The 20,961-nt window shown below is 37.9% G+C and overlaps 4 protein-coding genes across 12 annotated transcripts in view; 3 read left to right on the forward strand and 1 right to left on the reverse strand.

The window, feature by feature from the left end:
* LOC124303693 (uncharacterized) overlaps window positions 1–2,873 on the forward strand; it is a 40,427-nt gene extending 37,554 nt beyond the window's left edge. For both annotated transcript variants that reach the window (XM_046761214.1, XM_046761215.1), the window contains exon 18: window positions 204–2,873. In XM_046761214.1, coding sequence (XP_046617170.1) covers window positions 204–358 — 155 coding nt within the window. In that variant the 3' untranslated portion in view covers window positions 359–2,873. The remainder of the gene's footprint in view (window positions 1–203) is intronic.
* LOC124303697 (leucine-rich melanocyte differentiation-associated protein-like) lies at window positions 940–6,755 on the reverse strand. 3 transcript variants are annotated; one of them, XM_046761225.1, is made up of 4 exons: window positions 6,551–6,755; window positions 6,177–6,389; window positions 3,516–3,915; window positions 940–3,448 (listed from the first exon to the last, which is right to left on the reverse strand). In XM_046761225.1, the coding sequence occupies exons 1-4, from the start codon at window positions 6,608–6,610 to the stop codon at window positions 3,369–3,371; spliced, it is 753 nt and encodes a 250-aa protein (XP_046617181.1). In that variant the 5' UTR covers window positions 6,611–6,755; the 3' UTR covers window positions 940–3,368. The 3 variants fall into 3 exon arrangements, with proteins under 3 accessions (XP_046617181.1, XP_046617182.1, XP_046617180.1); XM_046761226.1 differs by having other exon boundaries at window positions 940–3,259; window positions 6,162–6,389; XM_046761224.1 differs by having other exon boundaries at window positions 6,162–6,389.
* Window positions 5,085–13,495, forward strand: LOC124303696 (SH3 domain-containing kinase-binding protein 1-like). Of its 5 annotated transcripts, none has more exons than XM_046761219.1 (9): window positions 5,085–5,620; window positions 8,063–8,239; window positions 8,341–8,736; window positions 8,817–9,027; window positions 9,215–9,585; window positions 10,281–10,388; window positions 10,492–10,592; window positions 10,703–10,874; window positions 11,197–13,495. In XM_046761219.1, the coding sequence occupies exons 1-9, from the start codon at window positions 5,609–5,611 to the stop codon at window positions 11,305–11,307; spliced, it is 1,659 nt and encodes a 552-aa protein (XP_046617175.1). In that variant the 5' UTR covers window positions 5,085–5,608; the 3' UTR covers window positions 11,308–13,495. The 5 variants fall into 5 exon arrangements, with proteins under 5 accessions (XP_046617175.1, XP_046617174.1, XP_046617178.1 ...); XM_046761218.1 differs by having other exon boundaries at window positions 5,088–5,620; window positions 10,700–10,874; XM_046761222.1 differs by having other exon boundaries at window positions 5,088–5,599; window positions 10,700–10,874.
* Window positions 13,496–16,192: 2,697 nt separating this feature from the next.
* LOC124303695 (esterase E4-like) lies at window positions 16,193–20,102 on the forward strand. Of its 2 annotated transcripts, none has more exons than XM_046761216.1 (8): window positions 16,193–16,500; window positions 16,949–17,074; window positions 17,169–17,331; window positions 17,415–17,791; window positions 17,891–18,062; window positions 18,211–18,404; window positions 18,474–18,621; window positions 18,735–20,102. In XM_046761216.1, exons 1-8 carry the CDS (start codon window positions 16,300–16,302, stop codon window positions 19,061–19,063), a joined length of 1,710 nt encoding a protein of 569 aa, XP_046617172.1. In that variant the 5' UTR covers window positions 16,193–16,299; the 3' UTR covers window positions 19,064–20,102. The 2 variants fall into 2 exon arrangements, with proteins under 2 accessions (XP_046617172.1, XP_046617173.1); XM_046761217.1 differs by lacking the exon at window positions 16,193–16,500 and adding an exon at window positions 16,734–16,871.
* The last annotated feature ends 859 nt before the right edge of the window (window positions 20,103–20,961 follow it).

Below are 20,961 nucleotides of genomic sequence, written 5' to 3' on the forward strand. Positions count from 1 at the left end.
CTATCGCTCGAAATCCGGTCAAAAACGAGCAAAGGCTTAAATCTCGCAATTTTCGCAGTACAAATGTTGAGTGAATTTTTTTTTTTTTTTGCACCATATTTACGCTTTTGGAGTCCAAAAATCCACGCAGATTTTTAAAAATATACTCCGCGGATAAAAACAATATTTCACAACGATTGATAAACTCTCATTTTCACCGGCAGGCAAGCACTACGGCAAATCGGTCGAATGGATGGACGCGACCGGCCGTGAATTGTCCCTGTGGCAAAATATGCTCGAGAGGCCAAATTTCTGGGTTGAAGGAGCTGTTACGCTCAGACCAAATCTCCACAATCATCCGCGGAACAACGCCACGTAGGCGGCGTAGCAATAGAGTGTAATTTTTACCATTATACCAGTACACATAAGATACACATATGTAAGCGATAAGTTCGTCAAACTCTTTTATAAGTAAGAGATATACACATACATACAAACATACACACACACACACACACACGTATAATATACACAATACTTGTGTCTATCGGAATTAAGAGATAGAAATATGATACTAACCAGGCGTGTCACTGCCAAAAGAAAATCTAAACCATTTTTATACGATATCACATAGGTATATACGGCATATTATATACATTATAATATAACGCATTCCCCCTGTAGACATGTAACTATGCGTTCAGTTTACATTTGCGTATGTATGAAGGGCTTTACGTTTCAGCTGAATTCGACCGTTCGTTTTTTCTCCCCTAGTTGAAAATCGTTGAAAGAATTTGATACAGAAATATTAGCGATTTGGCAAAGTTTCAACGACAAGAAAAAGAAAAAGAAAGAAAGAAAGGAAACGGCATAACGCAATTATTTTCAGTGATACTTGCCGATGTATTTTTTTGTCCGATGGCCACATTTTCATCGAAAAAAACAACAGAGAAATTTTCAGACGTTTTCTGATAAAAAAAATTATCGCAAGAAAGAAAAACTCGAATTGCAGACTGAACGTAACGTCCCTGAAAAATGTAACCGATTCGTCCAGGCAATATCCAAGCGCACAAGCGAAAAACGCGCGATAATGCGGACGAGACGTAATTACAAGTGCGACGTACATACGCAAATGCATGTGTGAAGATCGATTGAACTTTATACGTGGAAAGTGCGTTAATATATTACATATTTACAATGAATCGTATACAAACGTCCCTCCTGCCGGCATCTCGCGGCGTATTTATACTTCGATTATTATAAATAAGGTTACGGTTATTGAAAACGAAGAAGAAACCAGGAGAAACAATGGGACGCAATTTATAATCGATAACCAATACAATTACAATGTATAAATAAAGGCATGTAATAATGACATTTATGTGCCTATGCGGACGCCTATACGATCACGTTGTTATATGTATTTATTGTATATATAACAACGAATAAACATAACAGCCGTTATTTCATTTCTCTCTTTCTTTATTGTTCTTTCGCGTTCTTTGTCCGACGACGAGCGGAAAAAAAACGTTAAGAAGAAGCTAAAAATGTTTCGTTAATTATGATGAAGGTATTTTTCTCCCGGTGAGAAAAACATATGCTTCCATATTATATTATATTATATTATTGTGTTATTATAGATAAATATATATATATACACACGCAAGTTTGATGTGTAACGGATAGATGATAATAATATAATAATATAATAATAGTTGTGAAAATATGATTTTCGTATGACGAATGCAGATGCCAATTTGGATGTATGTATTTGGTATGCTGTTTTTACGTATACACGTTGCGGAATATGAGGAACGGTGCATTTAACAAGTTTAAATACACCAGATTTCCACATTAGGTAATATTAATTACACAAATGCACACATACATATATATTTGTAAGTTTGATATTAAACCGTATAATATAATTATATAATAATAATAATAATAATAATAATAATAAGATCCTCGATGAAAGACAAATGAATGATAAGGCTGAGCTATTAATTCGTACTTAAAATACGTTAAGTCAAGTCTTCTTCGCGAGTCGTCGTGCGATGATCGTTAACGATTTAAATTACGTGGGTGTATTTTCTGTAGTTTTTTTTTCGTTTATTTTTTGTTTTTTATACACAAACTAGCCTGATTTCAGTAGCTCCTTGAATTATTATTACACAATACGTTTTTGTCCTACATATTCCATAACTAGTTGGTTATAGAACTAATTTATATATACAGATAAAAAAAAAAAATTACAAATATGTATATTATAAAATTATTATGTCTTGTATTAATACAATATTATAATATAGTGATGGTTGTCAATTATAAGCTTGCGTGTGATACTCGGCGTTGAATTTTTCACGAAAAGGCTTTTACAAGCGCAGCCGATCAATTGTGCGTGAAGATTTATTGGTTAAAAAGACGAAACAAAAAGAAAAATAAAAAAAAAAAAAACAGGATGGTCGACCAGGGGACGAAATTCCGTCTTATAAATCGTATTATATAACATAATATCATCGTACAACGTAGCTCTCACTATATACGTATATTTGACGAATGGAATAAATTCATTCTCAAATTTCTATCGACGAAGTGAATTTATTATATACAAGCATACATACACCCGAAAGAAATGTTGCAATAATTTTAGGATAAACGGTCCGTATACTTTACCATACGTTACATACAATATAGATACATGAGTCGTCATTGGTCCTTGTGTACTATGTATAACAATAACAAAACGCATATCCCAATTAATCATTGATATAAAATATGGAATTGATGTTCTATTTATACATACATAATATCGATAATATTATATATACATACATATGTATATATTCGCGAATGTATACATGAAAATAAAGAAAAAAACTTTTATATCATTTAAAATAATATTCGTCATACGAATCAACGTAAATTATTATATCCGGTATATAAATATATCAAACATTATTGTAGGGGTAAGAACGATAAGTAACGATAACTTGATATGAAATTTATGGATTATTAAAAAATATGTGATACACTTCTCAGTATAATAATCTATGAATGTAGTATTGAAAAAATGAGAATCAGTCGTTGCATTTGAGGATTGCGAAGAAGGATCCGTGAACTTCTGTACACGAATGGAATTGAAAAAAAACTTATCGCAGTTACCAAATATGGCGAGAGAAATAGTTTGTCGATTTAAATAAATGCGGATTTACTCAGTTCTCCGAATTATCGGTGCGATAACTTTTTTGTTGAATCGATGGAAATGGCTTTGATTAAACTAAAAAAAAAAAAAAACAGCATTTGATATTTAACGATCGTGATAGATAAATTCGACGAATCCTTTATCATGTGTGTATATTCAAAAATTTGACAGTGAACAAATAGTGTTAAAGATCGCTGTTGCTGATGAAGCGATTCCCTTCGGAATTCTTCCCCGAGTAACGATATCTGGATTTTCCGTAAGCGCCTGAAGAAGAGGAGCAGCATAGATCAGGGTGGAAAATCAAATCGGTTTAAAAATTGAAAATACATACTTCTCACGTCCAGCGGTCCTCGCATCGAATCCGGCAGCGGCGTGTAATCGGGCTCTTCTACGGATATCGAGTTGTGCCGTTTGTGATCAAGCGCCCTGGCGAATTCTTCCGCCGTAAGGGAGGATAAGTTCGGCAGGTTTACCCTAACCATTCTCATCAGGCTGCCCCGCTCCCTCGCCTCTTGACGTTCCCTGGAGGAAATCGGACGCGAGTCCAGGAACCGCAACGTCGCCGGAAGCACGTGGACAGCGTAGCGACGATAACGCTCGTAGTCCTCCTCGTCGGTCGTCGTTGGATTGGTCAGCTGGTCCGGACATCCGGGATTGCCGAGGAGGCTCGCGTACTTCAGACACGGGCAGCACTCCTTTATTCGGTCCAAGGCTCTCTCGATGTCGGTCACCTGAGGCAAGAGTCGCCAAACTTTTTACGTATGTTAATTGGGGTGTCGGGTTGGAACAAAAACGCGGGGAAAGAGAGCCTTCAATAGTCTCACTGAAGTTAAAAAAAAGTTCACGCGACGGAGGAAAAATTTTGTAATACACTGAAATTCAACTGCAAACACCTCAGTATTTTCACTTCGTCATAAAAATCTTACGATTCTACTATTTTTTCACCGACAAAATCCATATCGCTAATTGTACGAAAACTATTGGTGATAACTGATTTTGTTTGTTGAAAAATTCTTCACAGATTTGTGATGGCAATAACGTGGTTCTTGTTGAATCACAAGTTTAACCCTTTCAGTCACAAAAGCCACTATAGTGACAACCTTTTTTATATTTTATTTCAGATTTGTTTTCTACAAATTCAGTCAAGCCAGTATTCTTGTTTTTTTTTTTTTTGAAGTAGACAGTTCGGTGTTCTAGAATAAATATTCAACAATGCCAACGTAATTAACGTAAAAAGTTTTCAAGTGAAATTGTAGAAATAGTATTCCGAATAAAACGAGCCATTTTTAGATTGAAATCGAATCAATCTACTAGATTTTTAACAATTTCGAGGCGATTTGAACCGAAGCATCAATGTCCAAGCTTTTGACTATAATTTCGGTACTTATTTACGACTTTTTTGTTATAGAATAGTATTGATTTCTGGACAATTAATCTCCTTGAAACTCAAACTCGTCCGTACGTTCTTGACCCTTAAATTCAGTTCACTGTAATCGAAAAACGAAAATCTGTTCATAATTTCCGGAATCGAAATTCTATCCTGAGTAATCAAAAACTCACGTTAATTCGTTGTTTCTCTCTGTTTCTCGTATTAAAGAAAGCGTGCAATGTTCATACACGACTGCTCATCGGTTATTCATGTCGTAATCTCTCTCACCGTTTGTCTGCGTACAAAGTTATCGGTGTCACGTTAAGTTTTCTGACGCGATTTGAATGCGTTTCACGTTAGCGATGCGCACGTATTTTCGAATCACACACGCGATCATTTTCTCTACGTACGTTACATATGATCCTCATACCTATTATATCTCGCAGTCACGTTCCGTATACAGCGATTGAACAAGCGGAGAATACAACTTGAACGCAGGTTTAATAGGACAGAAAATATTATTGCATACATTGATTAATTACGCAATCAGCAAAATTCTATACACCTGATTAGTTTCGTCAGTTTTAATTTTACCTATTCCTTAATTCGCTCGCGATTCCGTTATAATCCTGTAAACTAAAAAAACATCAAAAGAAACAAACACGTGAGGCAACAAGGCGGAAATAATATCGGTGACACATACCTACTAGAATGAGTAATCTTTAATTATTTCGTACAGACGTGCACGATGTTACACGTATACGTATACGTATACACCTTGCACACGGCTGATAACTTATCGTCGCGTTATTTTCCTTATCGTTCCGTAACTACACTATGCGGTCCCCCCGAAAAACTTTTGTGATTGAGAAAGGATCATGAGGTGTGCACATCACGTTATACGAATGCTCTGCGGTGTATCTTATACCTGTGTTACAACCGTGCGGTTTAGCGAGTGAGTTACAGTGAGTTGTTACAGTGACATGCTGGCCAGTGTTGCACCAGCCGTAATTAAGTTACCACCAATTCCGATGTGAGAAATTCAGGTAATCGACATGTTATACAAGGCATTTATTAACTTTTTTTTTATTAACGTTGTAAACGGGAACGAATTAATTTGTATATATTTAGATGTTTTCGCTTTTAAACCAATTTGAAACAATCGCCCGAAGATGTGTGATTACAATTAGCTCGAAAAATTAATTTGTACTCGTTTACCATCATAGGACGAATATATATATAATATATATTATACCTAAACTTATAATCGATGAAATATAACACTTCGAAAGATTAGTGATCCATGTACCGCATACATGCGCTTCGATTAGATATACAAAAGGCAGACACGAGAGTGAATGATTAAAAGTTGATTCTTGAAAATAAGAAGGTAATACGAGATCTGAGGTGTGAATAATTCAAATTCAAAGTAGAAATGAAAAAAAATTAGATATAATAACAAGAATCGTTTAGTCATCGTTTCACCTTGGACGAAAAATGCAGTTGAAATGCAGTTGAAAACTGCATAGAATTGACGTTGCGAAATTGTAATGTACATATCGAAGCACGTACACGCGGACGCTATTCACACACATATCATGTATAAACCTTGTTGTTGTTTACGCTTAAAGTTGTCAGCTTAGGCATGCGCGGTAGAGTGTTCAGATCACAAAGACAGTTGTTATCCAAGACGAGCTCTTCCAGGTTAGCAAATTCCTTGAGAGCGGTGAGCGACACGAGATTGTTGTAGGAAAGATCGAGACTCGAGCAATCGGCTCCGACCAACCCGATCAGACCGTGAGGAATTCTTTCGGCCCGCTGTCCGGTGTACCAGGCCTTAAAAATCGGAGGGAAAAGCCAAACATCAATCGATCAATTCGTTATCGTGATTTTCGTTTTTTTCTTGTTCGAATTTTTTCTCCGATCGAATCGACGCATACAAGTTATGTAACATATATCCAAACAATACGTCTTCCACGTAACGTAGTTATAATTACCTGACTGCGTTGAACGGTCAGAGCAGTTCGGTTGAAATCTTGCTCCCGCATCATCGCCATTTTGTAACACCAAACACGCGCAACTGGTCTTTAGAGCTCTGTGGTGTGAGATTAAGATACAGAACGCCAGCTGCAGACGCCTGTGCGACGCATAAGCTGTTCAGATACTCCGATCAAAGTGCGAAGCGAATCGTTTTATTCTTACTCAAACTAATCTTATCGCGAGTCTTGCTTCTCGCCTTCGGAAAATCACCGACAGCGGCTCGTTGGCCTAGGGGTATGATTCTCTCTTAGGGTGCGGGAGGTCCAAGATTTAAATCTCGGATGAGCCCGTGTCCTTTGATCCTTCACGACGCGACCCACAGTCGCAAATACGTTTTGTCACATAGCCGCGTTCTTCTTTGCTTTACAAGCGTTCGACCGTTCAAATCAGCGCGAATTAGTTAAATTCGTTTTCGAATCTGCCGCCATACGCGCCTCTCTACAACTATAATCATTAGTCTATGGAGCAATCGCAGCCTGGCGGACCCGAGACGCACCTGATCACACGCCTATCTATCGTCGTTCTTACAATCACAGGTCAATATGGCCGCGGTGACACATTCGCTGGGCTGTCAAATTGGCTTGGGATACGCCTAAATTTTTCACATATTTACACCGTGTTTTAAAGGATAGTACATCGGGATGAGTTATACGGCCGTGTATTTCTAGGCGATAATAGATCGGCGAATCGGAGGTAAGTCTCGAACTTCTGGTCGTAGAAAAACAACGCTGTAATCAACTGTGCCTAATGCCACATGCATGCATGAATCGTATCTATCTCATAGAGAGGCTATATGGCCATCCGAAAGTATGGCCTATTTTTTTTTCTTCTCTCAACTCTAGGCATGTAACGGGTACGTTGACGTATTTGGCACGTACAAGTTGCTACCTGTAGCTATTATTTTGCACGTCAAGTAACGTCGTCTTCGACAACAATGACAGTCCTTGCAGCTACAACGTAACAATATTCCAGGACTGGTAGCAATTACCAATTTTTCTCAGTACTAGTTGTACATTTTTATGGTACTAATCGCCTCTTGTTACGCTGTTTTCTTACAACCATCACTTGAATTACTTTGCTGTTATTATCGCTTTTGAGACTTGATTTAAGTTATGCACAATCCAATTTGCGTTTCAATTATACAGAATGATTAACGAGAACATTTCACATATTCCACAGAACTGTGATAAACATGTGTACTTTGATTCTATTTCCTTTTTTTATTTACAAATTTTACAGTTTAACTGTGATATTTAAAACATACCCCGATATTTTTAAAGCAATGAACTTATTGAGAAGTATTTGTAATTGTAAATTAAATAGAAAAAATTATCCACCTGTATTTGCCATAGTGAAAAAAAAACCTACCATCATTTGTGATTGCAAAATTTTCCATTACCAGCCCTGATTTTGTTCTTAAAATGACAATTTATCGGAGAGGAATGATTAATTCTACCGTTGCTTAACAGAAAATCAGACTCGTGGGTATGGAGGCCATCGTCGAATACAACTACGAGGCACAGGAGTCTGATGAATTGACTATCCGCAAAGGGGACGTCATAAAAGATATCAGGGTTATGCCCGGTGGATGGTGGGAAGGAACGCTTAGAGACAAGCGTGGCATGTTCCCGGACAATTTTGTCAAGGTGAGTCCAGTGAAGAAAGTCAAATTTGGCAGGGTATACAATTCAAGTGGTAGCGGAGCATTCCATTTTTCTGATATCTAATTCACTAATTACGTTTTCAGGTACTAGAATCGGCGGCTGGTGTGGAAATGACTTCTTCGGTGAAAAACGAGGAAGTGGTCTTGCGCAACGGGGGTTCGGGCCAGGGGAGGAGATGGTGCAAGGTTCAGTTCAGTTATGAGCCGTGCAATGAGGACGAACTGGCTCTGACGCCCCAAGAATCGTTGGAATTTCTGGGTGAAGTTGAGGAGGGCTGGTGGAGGGGCAGGCTGAGAGGAAGGATTGGCGTTTTTCCATCCAACTTCGTGTCCCCTCCGACCTATGAGGAGCCTGAGAAAGACAAGTACAAACGAGAACTCTGCAGAGTCTTGTATCCTTACGAGGCTCTGAACGAGGATGAGCTGACTCTAGTCGAAGGAGAAGTGCTCACAATTCTCTCCAAGGATGCACCTGATAAAGTATCTATCGTTTCCAGGACCGTGTCACTTAGAATAACATTCGGCAGGGTAACTGAGCTAATATTTTTACGTTACGAAAGGGTTGGTGGAAGGGAGAGCTTCGGGGTCGCATTGGCCTTTTTCCTGATAACTTTGTCGAAGTCCTGGGCCCCAAAGGCGAACAACATGAACAGCACGACCAGCCGCTTTACACCTCCGGAAAATCCAGCATAAGGCACTCGGTGACAACGAAAAGAACGGAAAAAGCGCACGCCAGACGAAGCTTGGACACACACAACATTGCTCAATCAGGTAATCAATTGGGGATCTCTAATAATGGTCAAATTGGACCGAATCTAATAATTCGAACAGTTTGAATAGTTCGACTGGTTTAAATAGTTCAAATCGTTCAAATAGTTTGTATAGTTCGAATAGTGTACTAGTAACCAGTTGTTTCACTCATTGCTACCGAATAGCGTCTAAAACAAGCCGGTTTCAGAAACAACAAGAAAGTCTTCGGTTTCCACATCTTCGTCTTCTTCGTCGACATCAGGCATGGTCGCAATGAGCGGAGACAAAAAACCCAATGGCAGTCAGCTGCTGATGACAAGTCTGAAGAGGCTCGTTGGTGGCGGTGGAAACAGTAATGGCAACAGCAGCAATGGCAGCAGTGGAACGAGCAACTTACCTGCTGGCTCCGTTAGCATAGACGACGAGTTGGACGGCGTGCAGAGAGGAGAGGGACTCCCGCTATCTCATCCAACAGCGTCGAGGGCTAGATTGCCAAGGCGGCGATTGCCCTCCTCCCAACATCTCCGTCATCAGAACACTGTCAACAGCAGTACAACGACAACAACAACGATTCACACGGTGTGTATATTAAGGATGCTTTTAGTTATCGCAAAGGGGGAAGATCCTTATGACACTTAACGTAGCAGCCAAAGTAAGCACTAAACTTGTTATAAATAGAATGATTATGAGGCTGCAGTTTGTGACGGTAATGCAAAGCATTAGAAGAAACTTCACCATTCTGTAACTTCAGACTAACTTTGAAGAAGTTGAATTTGTAAAATATGGATTTGTCAATGTTGTGTTATGGTTTATCAAGTATATTCAAACAATCCTAAAGTTGTGAGATGGTTCATGAATAATTCGATAAATTTTTATACTTAAGATTCTCTGGAAGTATTAGCTTTCCATGAGATTTTCATAAAGTTTTTTCTGGATGTGCTTAATTGCCTTATTTTTATAAAAACTTAAAGATGAATCTGGCTGCTTGTTCCAGCTTCCTATGATCTTTTAGTCCGAAATGTTCAACAGAAATTTCACGCACCGGCAGTCTAAATGCGTAATTAATAGTTTTCTGTAGCAGTTTTATGTTATCTTTTCTTCGGTTATTACTACGCTTTAGTAAGATACGGTTTGTAATGTTTACTCAGCGAGATAAGTGGTGCGGTATCTCTTGCAGTGTGAATCAAACAAACGCTTGTGTGGTTTACTTCCAGGAAATTGAACAACGTGTCAGACCTGCTAAATGATTCGTTTCATTAATTATTCTTTTCTAGGAATCTAATCTAGCTAATGGAAGTGCCGTTACTCCTTTGGAACGTTTGCGCGACGAGGACGTCGATAGCGAGAGTAGAACTGCAAAGGGTAGACGAATAGCGCCATGGGTAATTAATTAACTTTTAAAATTTATGCACATTGTCTTCTTGGTGACTAGAAACGAAAAAGAACTTCTGTTACGCATCATGTCACATAAAAAATCTGGCACAGGTGGAGGAGCTCAAACTGAACCAGATGGAGAGGAGAAAGACTAGCCCTGTAGAAAAACCTGACAAACCAGAGACTAAAAAACCCAGAAGCAGTGACACCAAGTTAGTGAATTTTGCACAATTCGTTGAACACTGAATTCAAATCTCTTCTCTACTTATTTTCCACCGTTTCAGTAGATAAAATTAATTTCCTGTTACACATTTTCCAGTAGAGCAACCGTTATTGGAGAGTCTAATTTTAAAATTGAAATGGAAGGCGATCATCAACGAAAAGCTGAAGAGAGTGGCCGAGGAAAAGATACGGAAAGGGCAATGACGATGGAAGGTGCAGAACAACCTCCTCCGTTTGTCCCGTATCCCATGTACTGCCAACTTCTGGAGAGGGTAAGCGTTTGTTTTTCTTATTTCTTTCTCGTAAATACTTTGACCGAAATATCGCAGCGATTTACGTAGAGCAACGCATTGTCCAGGGTACCGAATACGGTAATTGTACAACGTACAAGTTATCATGAAAGAAATAAAAAAAAAAGTGTTTGCATTCACAGAAGAATCGTTCACTGTCTGAATACAAATGAGTTTCCAGTGCTTGTTTTTTTTACCTTGATCGATCGACCGATCGATCGACGCACAGAGTAGAACCGAATGAATCATCGGATGACGAGAATTATGAATATGTAATATGTGTTCTGTTTGAATATTTAAAAAGGTTGCGATGCTGGAAGAGAAGCAAACGATGCTACAACAGACAATTGACCAACTAACCGAGCAACTTGTGCCACTACTGCAGTCTAATGTTTCAACGAACAACAAACTGTAATTGTTATTATCTATTTTCACCACTACTATTGTTCAATAATCGACTAATCACTCCCCCCTTTTCCTCCCTCATTTTACACTTGTTATGATACCCAGATTTGATTTTATATTGCGTATTATTTATTCATATATAATGTTTGACCATATAGTTATATTATTCAATGTACTGCCGTTGTCCTCTCTTTAAGGTGGGAACCTTTTTTGGACACGTTACAAACATTCCTTTTTTTTTAATCCTCGGTCTTTTTGTACTTACTTGCAATGTTTGAACTATGACTTTCTTTCGTTGGGTTAAACTGTCCTCGTCACGACAGCTAAATTCCAGCCTTAGTTCCAGCGGGCAGACTGTTGTTTTATTATTATTATTATTAATATTATTATTATTGTAGAATTTTATTACCTTTTAATTATTAATGCATTTAATTATTACCAAGGTATTACATGATTTCGTACCCCTATATTTTTTTTATTTGTTTTATCGTTTCGAATGACGACGCGTGCATGTCAAACGAATATATATCGTAGAGTATATAGCTATATACACATATATATTTATATTCGAGTACTTAAATCACTGGATCCGTTTGTTGTTCTCGCGGGACAGCTTCCATTAATTATTAACGCAAATGAATCATGCGCAGCAAAGTTTTTAAATCAAAGAAACGAAAAAATTTACAGTATCAGTAGCAAGATGCTGGAACGTTTGAATAATAATTATCACGAATCGAATGGAGATGAGGATAATGAGGATTGAAGTATTAATTGTTATAAACAATACTTTCAAAGAAATATTACACACATCATGCGTGTATTGTAAGTATTATAAGCTTTAAGATACAAAGCGGATATAAATTATTTTGTATTTTATTTAGACTTAATTTGGCATACGCATACATACCTAATATTAATTTTCGTGTGGTTGTGCGGCTAAAATTATCATTCCAAGTTTTTTATTTGAATTTAGTCAGTACCCTTATTCCGAAAAAATAGTTACAACTTCACCCTAAACAAAAAAACCAGACCTCAAAACTTGGAACATTCCGTTCATTTTACTCCATAAAGGTGCTAATAACTAATAGGTACTAACTTGTAGAACTAAAACAAAAAGTTTGTCCGAATTCTATTCTTTTTTATCGTTTTAATTCCCCTCTTTAAAATCAAACTATCGTCTCGCAAGGCCGAGTGTGTCGAATATTAATTTCTATCTCCGCGTCAAAATCAACTCAGGCTTCTCCCTTTTTTTTTTTTACTCTATATCTAACCAACGGCTGCATAAAATTTCTGGAAAACGTTGATAATGCCCAGAGAAGCCGAAGTTGGAAAAATCAATTACGCATTTGGAAATTGAGCTCTTAGCATAATAACAATAAAGTGGGATGTTTATGAATACAGGATTCATAGAAAACATTCGTGTACATGTTTTAACCTACGTATTATTGGTATATCCGTGGAAGTAAATTTGTTGCATACAAAATGTTAGTGGTTTTTGATCTTTTGATATGAATCTTTGATCGTGAGTCTGTATATTGAATATTATACGTAAATTATAAAATATACTTATTATGATGATTGGAGCTATGACGCAATACAGTGCATTTCATAGCGAAGATCCAGTCTAATTACAACGCTCTAAAACGAAACATTTCAGAGTAAATAATTTTCACTATTTATACAAACACCATTATTATTATTATATATGTATATATATACATACATCTATTGCAGAGATTTTCGATTTTCCTTTTACTGCCTTGACGTGTCCATTTATTATAACAAACGGTATATACCCTGTATAAATAATTGAATCTGTTATGAAAATAAAACAATGAAATGAAAAGTGTGAAGAAAAAGAGAAACCACAAAAAATCAACACACCTTTTAATTAAATTGAATAAAATTCATGATAAAAAAAAAAAAAAATACAAAAAACGGTAACATATTGATTAACACAGTAGGTAAATATTGTAAATAGAAATTACTTACATTTATATATAATATATACCATGTTCTTGTGCTTTGCACTAACAAGTGAAAAAGAAGAAAAAAAAATAAATAAATTCAAATTCGAAGAGACAGTAAATAAGCAGGATAATTCTTGCTTCACGAATCGTGAATCGTGATGCCTACGGTGAAATGTAAATAATACATTATTTGAGTAAACGTATTACTATCATCTGTGTCTTAAACTATATAGTATTTAATATTTATTTATTTATTCGTGTAACCACTTCCCATTTCTTTGGTGACTTTGAATACCGTATTTTCATCTATCAAACGCGACTACGAGCTGGGCCATGTTCATGATGTCGATTCGACAATTGAAAGCCAATAAACACCTCGTCAGGCATCGCGTATTTTAAGAGATAATAATATCGAATTTTCAACGACGCGAAAATCTGTTTATCAATATAGAAGTTTGGAAAAGCAGGAGGTTTGAATACAGAAAAGCAGAAACGTAGAAAAGCGAAGTATAATAGAAAACCACATTTTTGCTCCGACGATTCTATACTTTGACTTTATATAATTTTTTATGTTTCGAAGACATTGCATTTCAACACATTCTAGTGAGTAGATTTTCTCGTCTGTGAAAATTCGACACCGTAAACTATATTTCTATTTTCTGAACCCTTTACGCTTTTACACCCGCTCAAACCGTACTAATTGCAAGTATAAATATTCGTGGTACCTACGTTCCGAGTCATTTGATGAGTGAGTCTTCGATCCGAAGTGCAGATTACGTTCATTGAAGTTCATTACGTTCATTACGGAAAAACTACGGGTTATTGCAACTGGGATTACTACTTGGAAATATTAAAGGTAATACTCTATTAAGTATATTTATGTGCTTTGTGATTCATCAAGTATTTTACTATGCTCGCTCCTTTCTTCGATTCCAATTAATTTCTATAATTCATACAAATGGTGTAAAGTTAGTGTAGAATTAACTTTTTTTGTAAAAATGCGAGAAAAAAAATATAAGAATTGTAAACTAGGCCCGAGTTATCGACATTCAATTTCGAGTCACCTCAGCATGGTCAAAAATCTAATAGATTCGTTCAATTTCATCACTCGACGATGCCTTGTCTTCTTCTGATTCTCTACAATCCTATTAAGACACTTTTATCATTACATGGGCATTGCAAAAAATCAAAATTTTCAAAATTAAACTCTTATCGACGTTTGTTTAGCTGACACGACCACAAATAAACACAATCACAAAAAACAAGTATATTAATCATTGGTGGTTGTGCCAGCTGAAGTAATAAGTCAGCACAGTCAAAATTTCATAAAAATGTAAAAAGCATCACAAAAAAAACTATTATTCCAACTTGTGACCGTTCTCATTTGATTGTGTCAGTTTAACAGACGTCTGATATTGATTATGATTCAAAAACAGTTATATTAAATTTGCTATTGACTAATAAAAGGCTGTTTAAATTGATTTCCGACGACTATAGTTTTCTTTTTGAAAAATTCCGTTGAGTGAAATAGAACGAACGAATCCACTAGCTTTTTAACCACGTTTAATCGATTTGAAATGTAAAATCGAAATTTTAGAAAAATAAACTTACCTCCCGCATATCTAAATTTGATAAATTCTCAACGTTCGACTATCTCATAATCAAGTTAAAGAAAAGGCATCGAATTTCGACGCGTCAACCTTCTTAATCGGACCACGAGTCGTTTTCAATGACAATTGACCGCAGTGATCGCAGAAACCTGCAGGTGATGAAGAAATATATAAGAGGTATTAGTATGAATTATGCATAGTTTCGTTGAATCCTCACAATTACGTGCAGTTTTTTGCATTCATTACAACCGCGAAAACGATTTTTCAACTGTTCATGCATACGTGACCTGAATTCGTTTTATCTTAAAAACGTTGCATATATGCAACGGTGCCCTAAAGACAATTTGCATATCATCAAGCTATTTCATGGAACATGTTTATTGTTAGACTTACAGCGCGATAATGCACATGGTGTTCTTTTAATCTGATTTATATCAATTTTTTTTTTTCATCAGATCAATCAAACTTCTATCAATCACTGATCGTGAGCAATACCAAAAACTGGCATATTATTGAACATATATTAATCATTTCACCGTTGCAGAGAGTTTCAACGTTCTGCGAAGTTTTTTAAGACTAAAGCCTTGAATGCAACAAAATCAAATGAAACAAACCGCTCTATTTATCCTCTACAAATTGAATAATGAGAGATTTAAATCCCTGTACGGTGGTAAATGACATTGGGGAAGAATTATTGGGGCTGATCGTTTAATTAAAGACTATACAGAAACTTAAAAGTCAAGGGGCTAAAGAAGGTTTTCTCCATCACCGCGGAGAGAAAGTTTCAGTTTTGAATGCTGTACAGTCCTTATCTGTTCTCACTTTATACCATAATCAAAATAATATAATCCTGGAGAAAAGATCAAAACGAATTTTATTTTTTTAATTATGCCAGTTCAACTATAAACTGACATTCAGACCCTATTTGTGTGAAAAAATGTAATAAACTAAACCAACAGATTCAACGTTGCAGTAACCAGAAAATTTAGTATCGACTACTGTAATCGTACCAGATTACAGCTACTTTTGCCAAAAAATTGCCTCACATTCCCAACAATACTTATTTACATAGACTTTAATTCAGTAACTATAACATACGATCTTTTCAACCTTAGTACAATACACAACACGCATAACGTATTCCTGTGCACCTTTGAATGACGGACACACTGTACGTACGTCAATCGTTATACGGCTTTCGAGGAATCGTTAACAGTCCCGCGAAAAAAAAACCCGCGGGTTTCCTGCAAACGTGTGGGTTTTTATCGACGCGTAGTTTTCTGCCTTCGTGATGATATATAACGCGCGAAAAAGCCGCTGCCGATTCAGTTCTGATCCAGCATCTCCGGCAGAAGTAGCTGGAGCTGGAAGATTTTTTTACCTCAAGTTAAAACGACCATCAGAAAAGTCAAGTCGACGACAATGAGAATCTTTTTGATCACGCTGCTCATCGCCATGGCTGGTATGGCCCTCGGCGACCAGCTCGAAGGGCAGGAAGCGGAAGTCACCGCGCCGATCGGCAGCATCCGCGGTAAATTTATGCAGTCTCGTTTGGGAAGGCAATTTTTCGCGGCTCGTGGTGTCCGATATGGCGAAGCCCCGATTGGCGAACATCGGTTCAAGGTAAGCCACGTCTGAATCCAGATGTAATATCCTCTGGGGATTTAAGTGCTTTCGAGTGTTGATATTGCAACTTCAAACCAGCGTATAACGAAATGGGTCAGGGTCAAAGTTGCAAAATTATCAAAACTCTGAATGGTTCGAAGTTCCGAATGGTTAAAGACTCCAAATAGTCAAAACATGGAATGATCAAACACTCCGAATCGTTAAAGCTCCGAATGATAAAAGACTCTGAACGGTCAAAACTACGGATGTTTTGTTTTTCTGATAACGACACGTTGCATGCGATCAGAAGTATTATTAGCTCGCTCGAATTGCTCAATTCGCGATCGACAATCTATCGGGTGGTCAGAGATCGCGCAATTCGAACTTCGGTATGCACGCATCTCTTGCCTTACAACAGCCAATAATCTACCTCGAACCTTGAACCTTATACCTTTTCCTCTTGCAGCAAGCCGTCCCCGCTAAACCTTGGACGACTGTTTTCGACGCCACCGAAGAAGGACCGGCGTGTCCCCAACCCGCAGCAATTCTACCGTCGGAAGATTGCCTTCGATTGAATGTCTATACTCCTAAGGTATATATTGTTTTTAAATATGTTCAAAAATGGAGCCATGCGGCAATAGAAACTGAATTTGTTCGATCAGCTCAGAACGTGTTTGTTCAATTAGCTACCGAGCGCTCAAAACTCCGATGCGAAGAAACCGGTCTTGGTCTTCTTTCACGCTGGGGGATTCTACGTAGGTTCCGCCCAAAGCAACCTTTACGGACCGGAGTACCTTATGGACCAGGACATCGTTCTGGTCACCGTCAACTACCGACTGATGTCCCTAGGTGCGTTGGAACTGCCTAAATGCCGGAACGACTGTACCTTTTGACTTAGTCTCTGATCGAGTGATTGTACTACGCCTTTCCAGGGTTCATAAGCACCGGAGACGCGGAAGCCCCAGGAAACCTGGGCCTCAAGGACCAAGTTGAAGCGCTTCGTTGGGTAAAAAGAAACATCGAGTCGTTCGGCGGTGATTCGGGCAACGTGGTGATAGCCGGATACAGTGCTGGAGCTTGGAGTGTGAGCCTGCATCTGGTCTCCCCGATGACCAAAGGCCTATTTCATCGAGCCATCGCGATGAGTGGGTCGGCAACCTACCAGAAACCACTTGGCAGGCATCAGAAGGATCTGGCCGAAAGACAGGCTCGCTTGTTGGGCTGTCCGACGAACACGTCGCAAGCTATAATGGCCTGTCTGAAGACCAAATCCATTCAAGAGTTTGTGGACTCTTTCGAGAAGATGTTTGTAAGTGTATGAGTTTGTTTATAACAGACGTGAAAGGTGATACTCGCTGTACTTCGCTAGAGCAGTCTCAATTTAATCATTGTACTAATTCATCGTCAGGACTGGCGATACAATCCTGTTCTTCTCTGGAATCCAGTCGTCGAACCCAAGGTTCCGGGCGTGGAACGCTACCTGACCGATGAACCGGTGAAACTGATTCTCCAGGGAAAGTTTCACCAGGTTCCTCTGATCACCGGTATCACCAAGGACGAATTTGGGGGAAATGTTGTCAGTGAGTCTATACCAACTTTGCACGTATTTATGGGGGGAGCTTTAATTGCCTTACGTACACCTGCTATGAAATAATGATCGGTGATTCATCCGGTAATCCCATGATCCATGAACGTATAAATAGATCATTTTTCTTGGGACATTCTCAGACTGGGTTGAGACAGAGAGAAAGGGAAATGTATCACTATTCACCGAGCTCAACGACAACTGGGAAACTCTGGCTCCGATCATCTTCCAGTACGAACGAATCACACCTCGCTCCAAGGAAATCAGCAGGGACTTTAAGTCGTTCTACTTCAGGGACCAGCCGGTGTCATTGAAAACGGTGGACGGTGTGGCCCAGGTAAGTGACCAGGAACTGGCAAATTCGTCCTTTCGGGTATGTGAAACGATTCTTTTGCCATTCAATTAGCTCTACGCCGACGGACTGATCGTGTTCTCCGTTCATCGATTGGCCAAGTTGATCGCCGTGGTTTCTACACAGCCTGTCTACTACTACGAGTTCACGTATCAAGGTCGATACAGTCACCACGTCTGGTCTGATACGAAAAAACCATACGGTAAGAAAAGGATCATCGATACGATACGATAAACTTCGCGACCTGTGGTGAAGTTTTTCTTCAATATGGTTTTCGAATCTCGCTTAGACAGAAATTTTCACCGACTCTTTTAGGTGTTGTTCACCACGACGATCTACTGTACCTTTTCAATGTCAAGAGATACTTCCCCTACTTCAATACCAACGACCCTGAGTACTCGATGGTAAGACGGCTGACCTCGATGTGGACTTCTTTTGCTAAATGCGGAAATCCGATCCCAAGAGATGTCGAGGGATTTGAAAATGTTACCTGGGACGCGTTCACACCGGAAAACAAAAAGTACTTGAATATTGGAGATAATCTCACAATGGCCACCGATTTGTACGCTGTGCGCATGAATGAGTGGGAAAAACTTTTCCCATTGCCGTCCGTTGATACGCCCGGAACGAACGTCAAGCATTGAACATCAATTTTATCGAACCATTTACGATCTTACACTGTGGATCGATAATTAGTCTAATTGGCATCTCTGTTTGGCATTGTATAAAATCCAAAGCGTATTATTCAGACGGTGTAAATCAGCCGCTTTTTGAATGGTTTTATTTTTCAAACAATTAAACGTTATAGCAACTAAATTGTTCCATTCATACCTTGATGATGATGAATTAATCCTTCTAAACCCTTGATTCTCATTATCGATTTTTTTTTTAATCGACGTAACAGCTTTGTAAGTATTTAAAACTCTGCGAGACCTTGATAGATGAGATTTTATCGGGTGTATTTTGGCAATATGATGGGAATTGATTTTACGCCTTAAGAAACTACCATACAATTTAAAACAATTAGAATTTGGTTATTCATAAATTCACAAATTCCGAGTGGGTTTGAGAAATTAACAATCTTTACACGGAATATTAGTATTTGTCATAAGTTTGGCACTATTTTTTTTACCGATACGCCATACGATAGATGGAAAAGAAAAATATAGACAGCAGTTTTAGAGTCATGCGATTTATTAATGTTACATCGCAACGAGATGTGCTTTGGCTGCACTATCTTCTCATCCAAATCGGCTCCTCATCTCCCGCTCAATTTTTGGATGACGTTGTAAATTGAATCATAAAATTCATTTCGCAACGATGCAAAATTGCAATGTATTCTTGTGCTGTGTACCTATTATTATTTTATGTATATTATACAGCACGCGCCAATTAACGTCATATACCTGCGGCGTGTCTAAGAAATACGATACATGACCTTGCTGATGTTCATCGAAATATATTTTGTAGCCAGAGATCAAGGTACTGGAAAAATTATATTAGATCCGAAATAACTGATTGAATTTTTATATACCTGTGGGGGACGCTGCAAAAATATATTAAACAAACATAATTTCCATTTGCTTTACGAATACGATTACGTGTAAAAAAAAAAAATTAGCATGGACCGAACCATCGAGTGAAGTAATAAAATTAGCTCAGCATTTATATTATTCAAGGACATTCATCATCAACAATTGCTCGATACGAGAAATCTTATAGTAAAATTACTCGGTGTTATAAAATATCGTGGTAATGAACACCAAGCTTGGAAGATATTATGCATAGATTTTGATTATTTTGTTCCTAATTTTAGGGGCACTTTTTTACCCTCAGACTGATTGGATTTTGGATTTGATCGGTCGAATCATTCTCGAGATATTCTAAAGGCAAAACTGTAAATAAAAAATTTTTTCTCTTTCAATGTCTTCTAAGCTCGACACATATCTAAGCGGCAATTTCGTAGGCAATCTATCAATATCAACCAAATTTACTATCGCGATTTCGTAGAAATCATGCAATTTCATTATTTTTGTGTTAAATGAAAATGCATTGGAATGGTTTTGTTCAGGATTACATGTAGAATAGGGCTGTTATGCTCTTTTTGCGATTAACATACGTGAACCTGGATAGTTCTAGACACATACTACTACGTCAGAATCTACTAGACCACACATTAAACGGAACATCCGATGGCTGCCATATGTGCAATTTCTACTTTTTTGAATTAACGAGGATGCCTCATTCCTACATGTAATTCGAGGAACACGCGACCCAGCTACTCACTGTTCAAATCACAAGGGATCGAGCGAATTTTTACTTTATTTTATTTTTTTAGGGTAAGGTCAGCCTGTAACATACCTGCGCCATCCAAAACCACACACACACAAAGGTTAATAACCGAGTTGCAAGGGATTCGACAGTGTAGGATTTAACAATGCACGACTAAACTGTGTAGGACTGAATCGTGTAGAACAGTATCATGTAGGAATCAACCGTGTAGGATGATCCCTTGTGATTCAAATTATGTATGGGTCAATCA

The sequence above is a fragment of the Neodiprion virginianus genome, chromosome 4 (assembly GCF_021901495.1).
Source record: "Neodiprion virginianus isolate iyNeoVirg1 chromosome 4, iyNeoVirg1.1, whole genome shotgun sequence".
Classification (NCBI taxonomy): domain Eukaryota; kingdom Metazoa; phylum Arthropoda; class Insecta; order Hymenoptera; family Diprionidae; genus Neodiprion; species Neodiprion virginianus.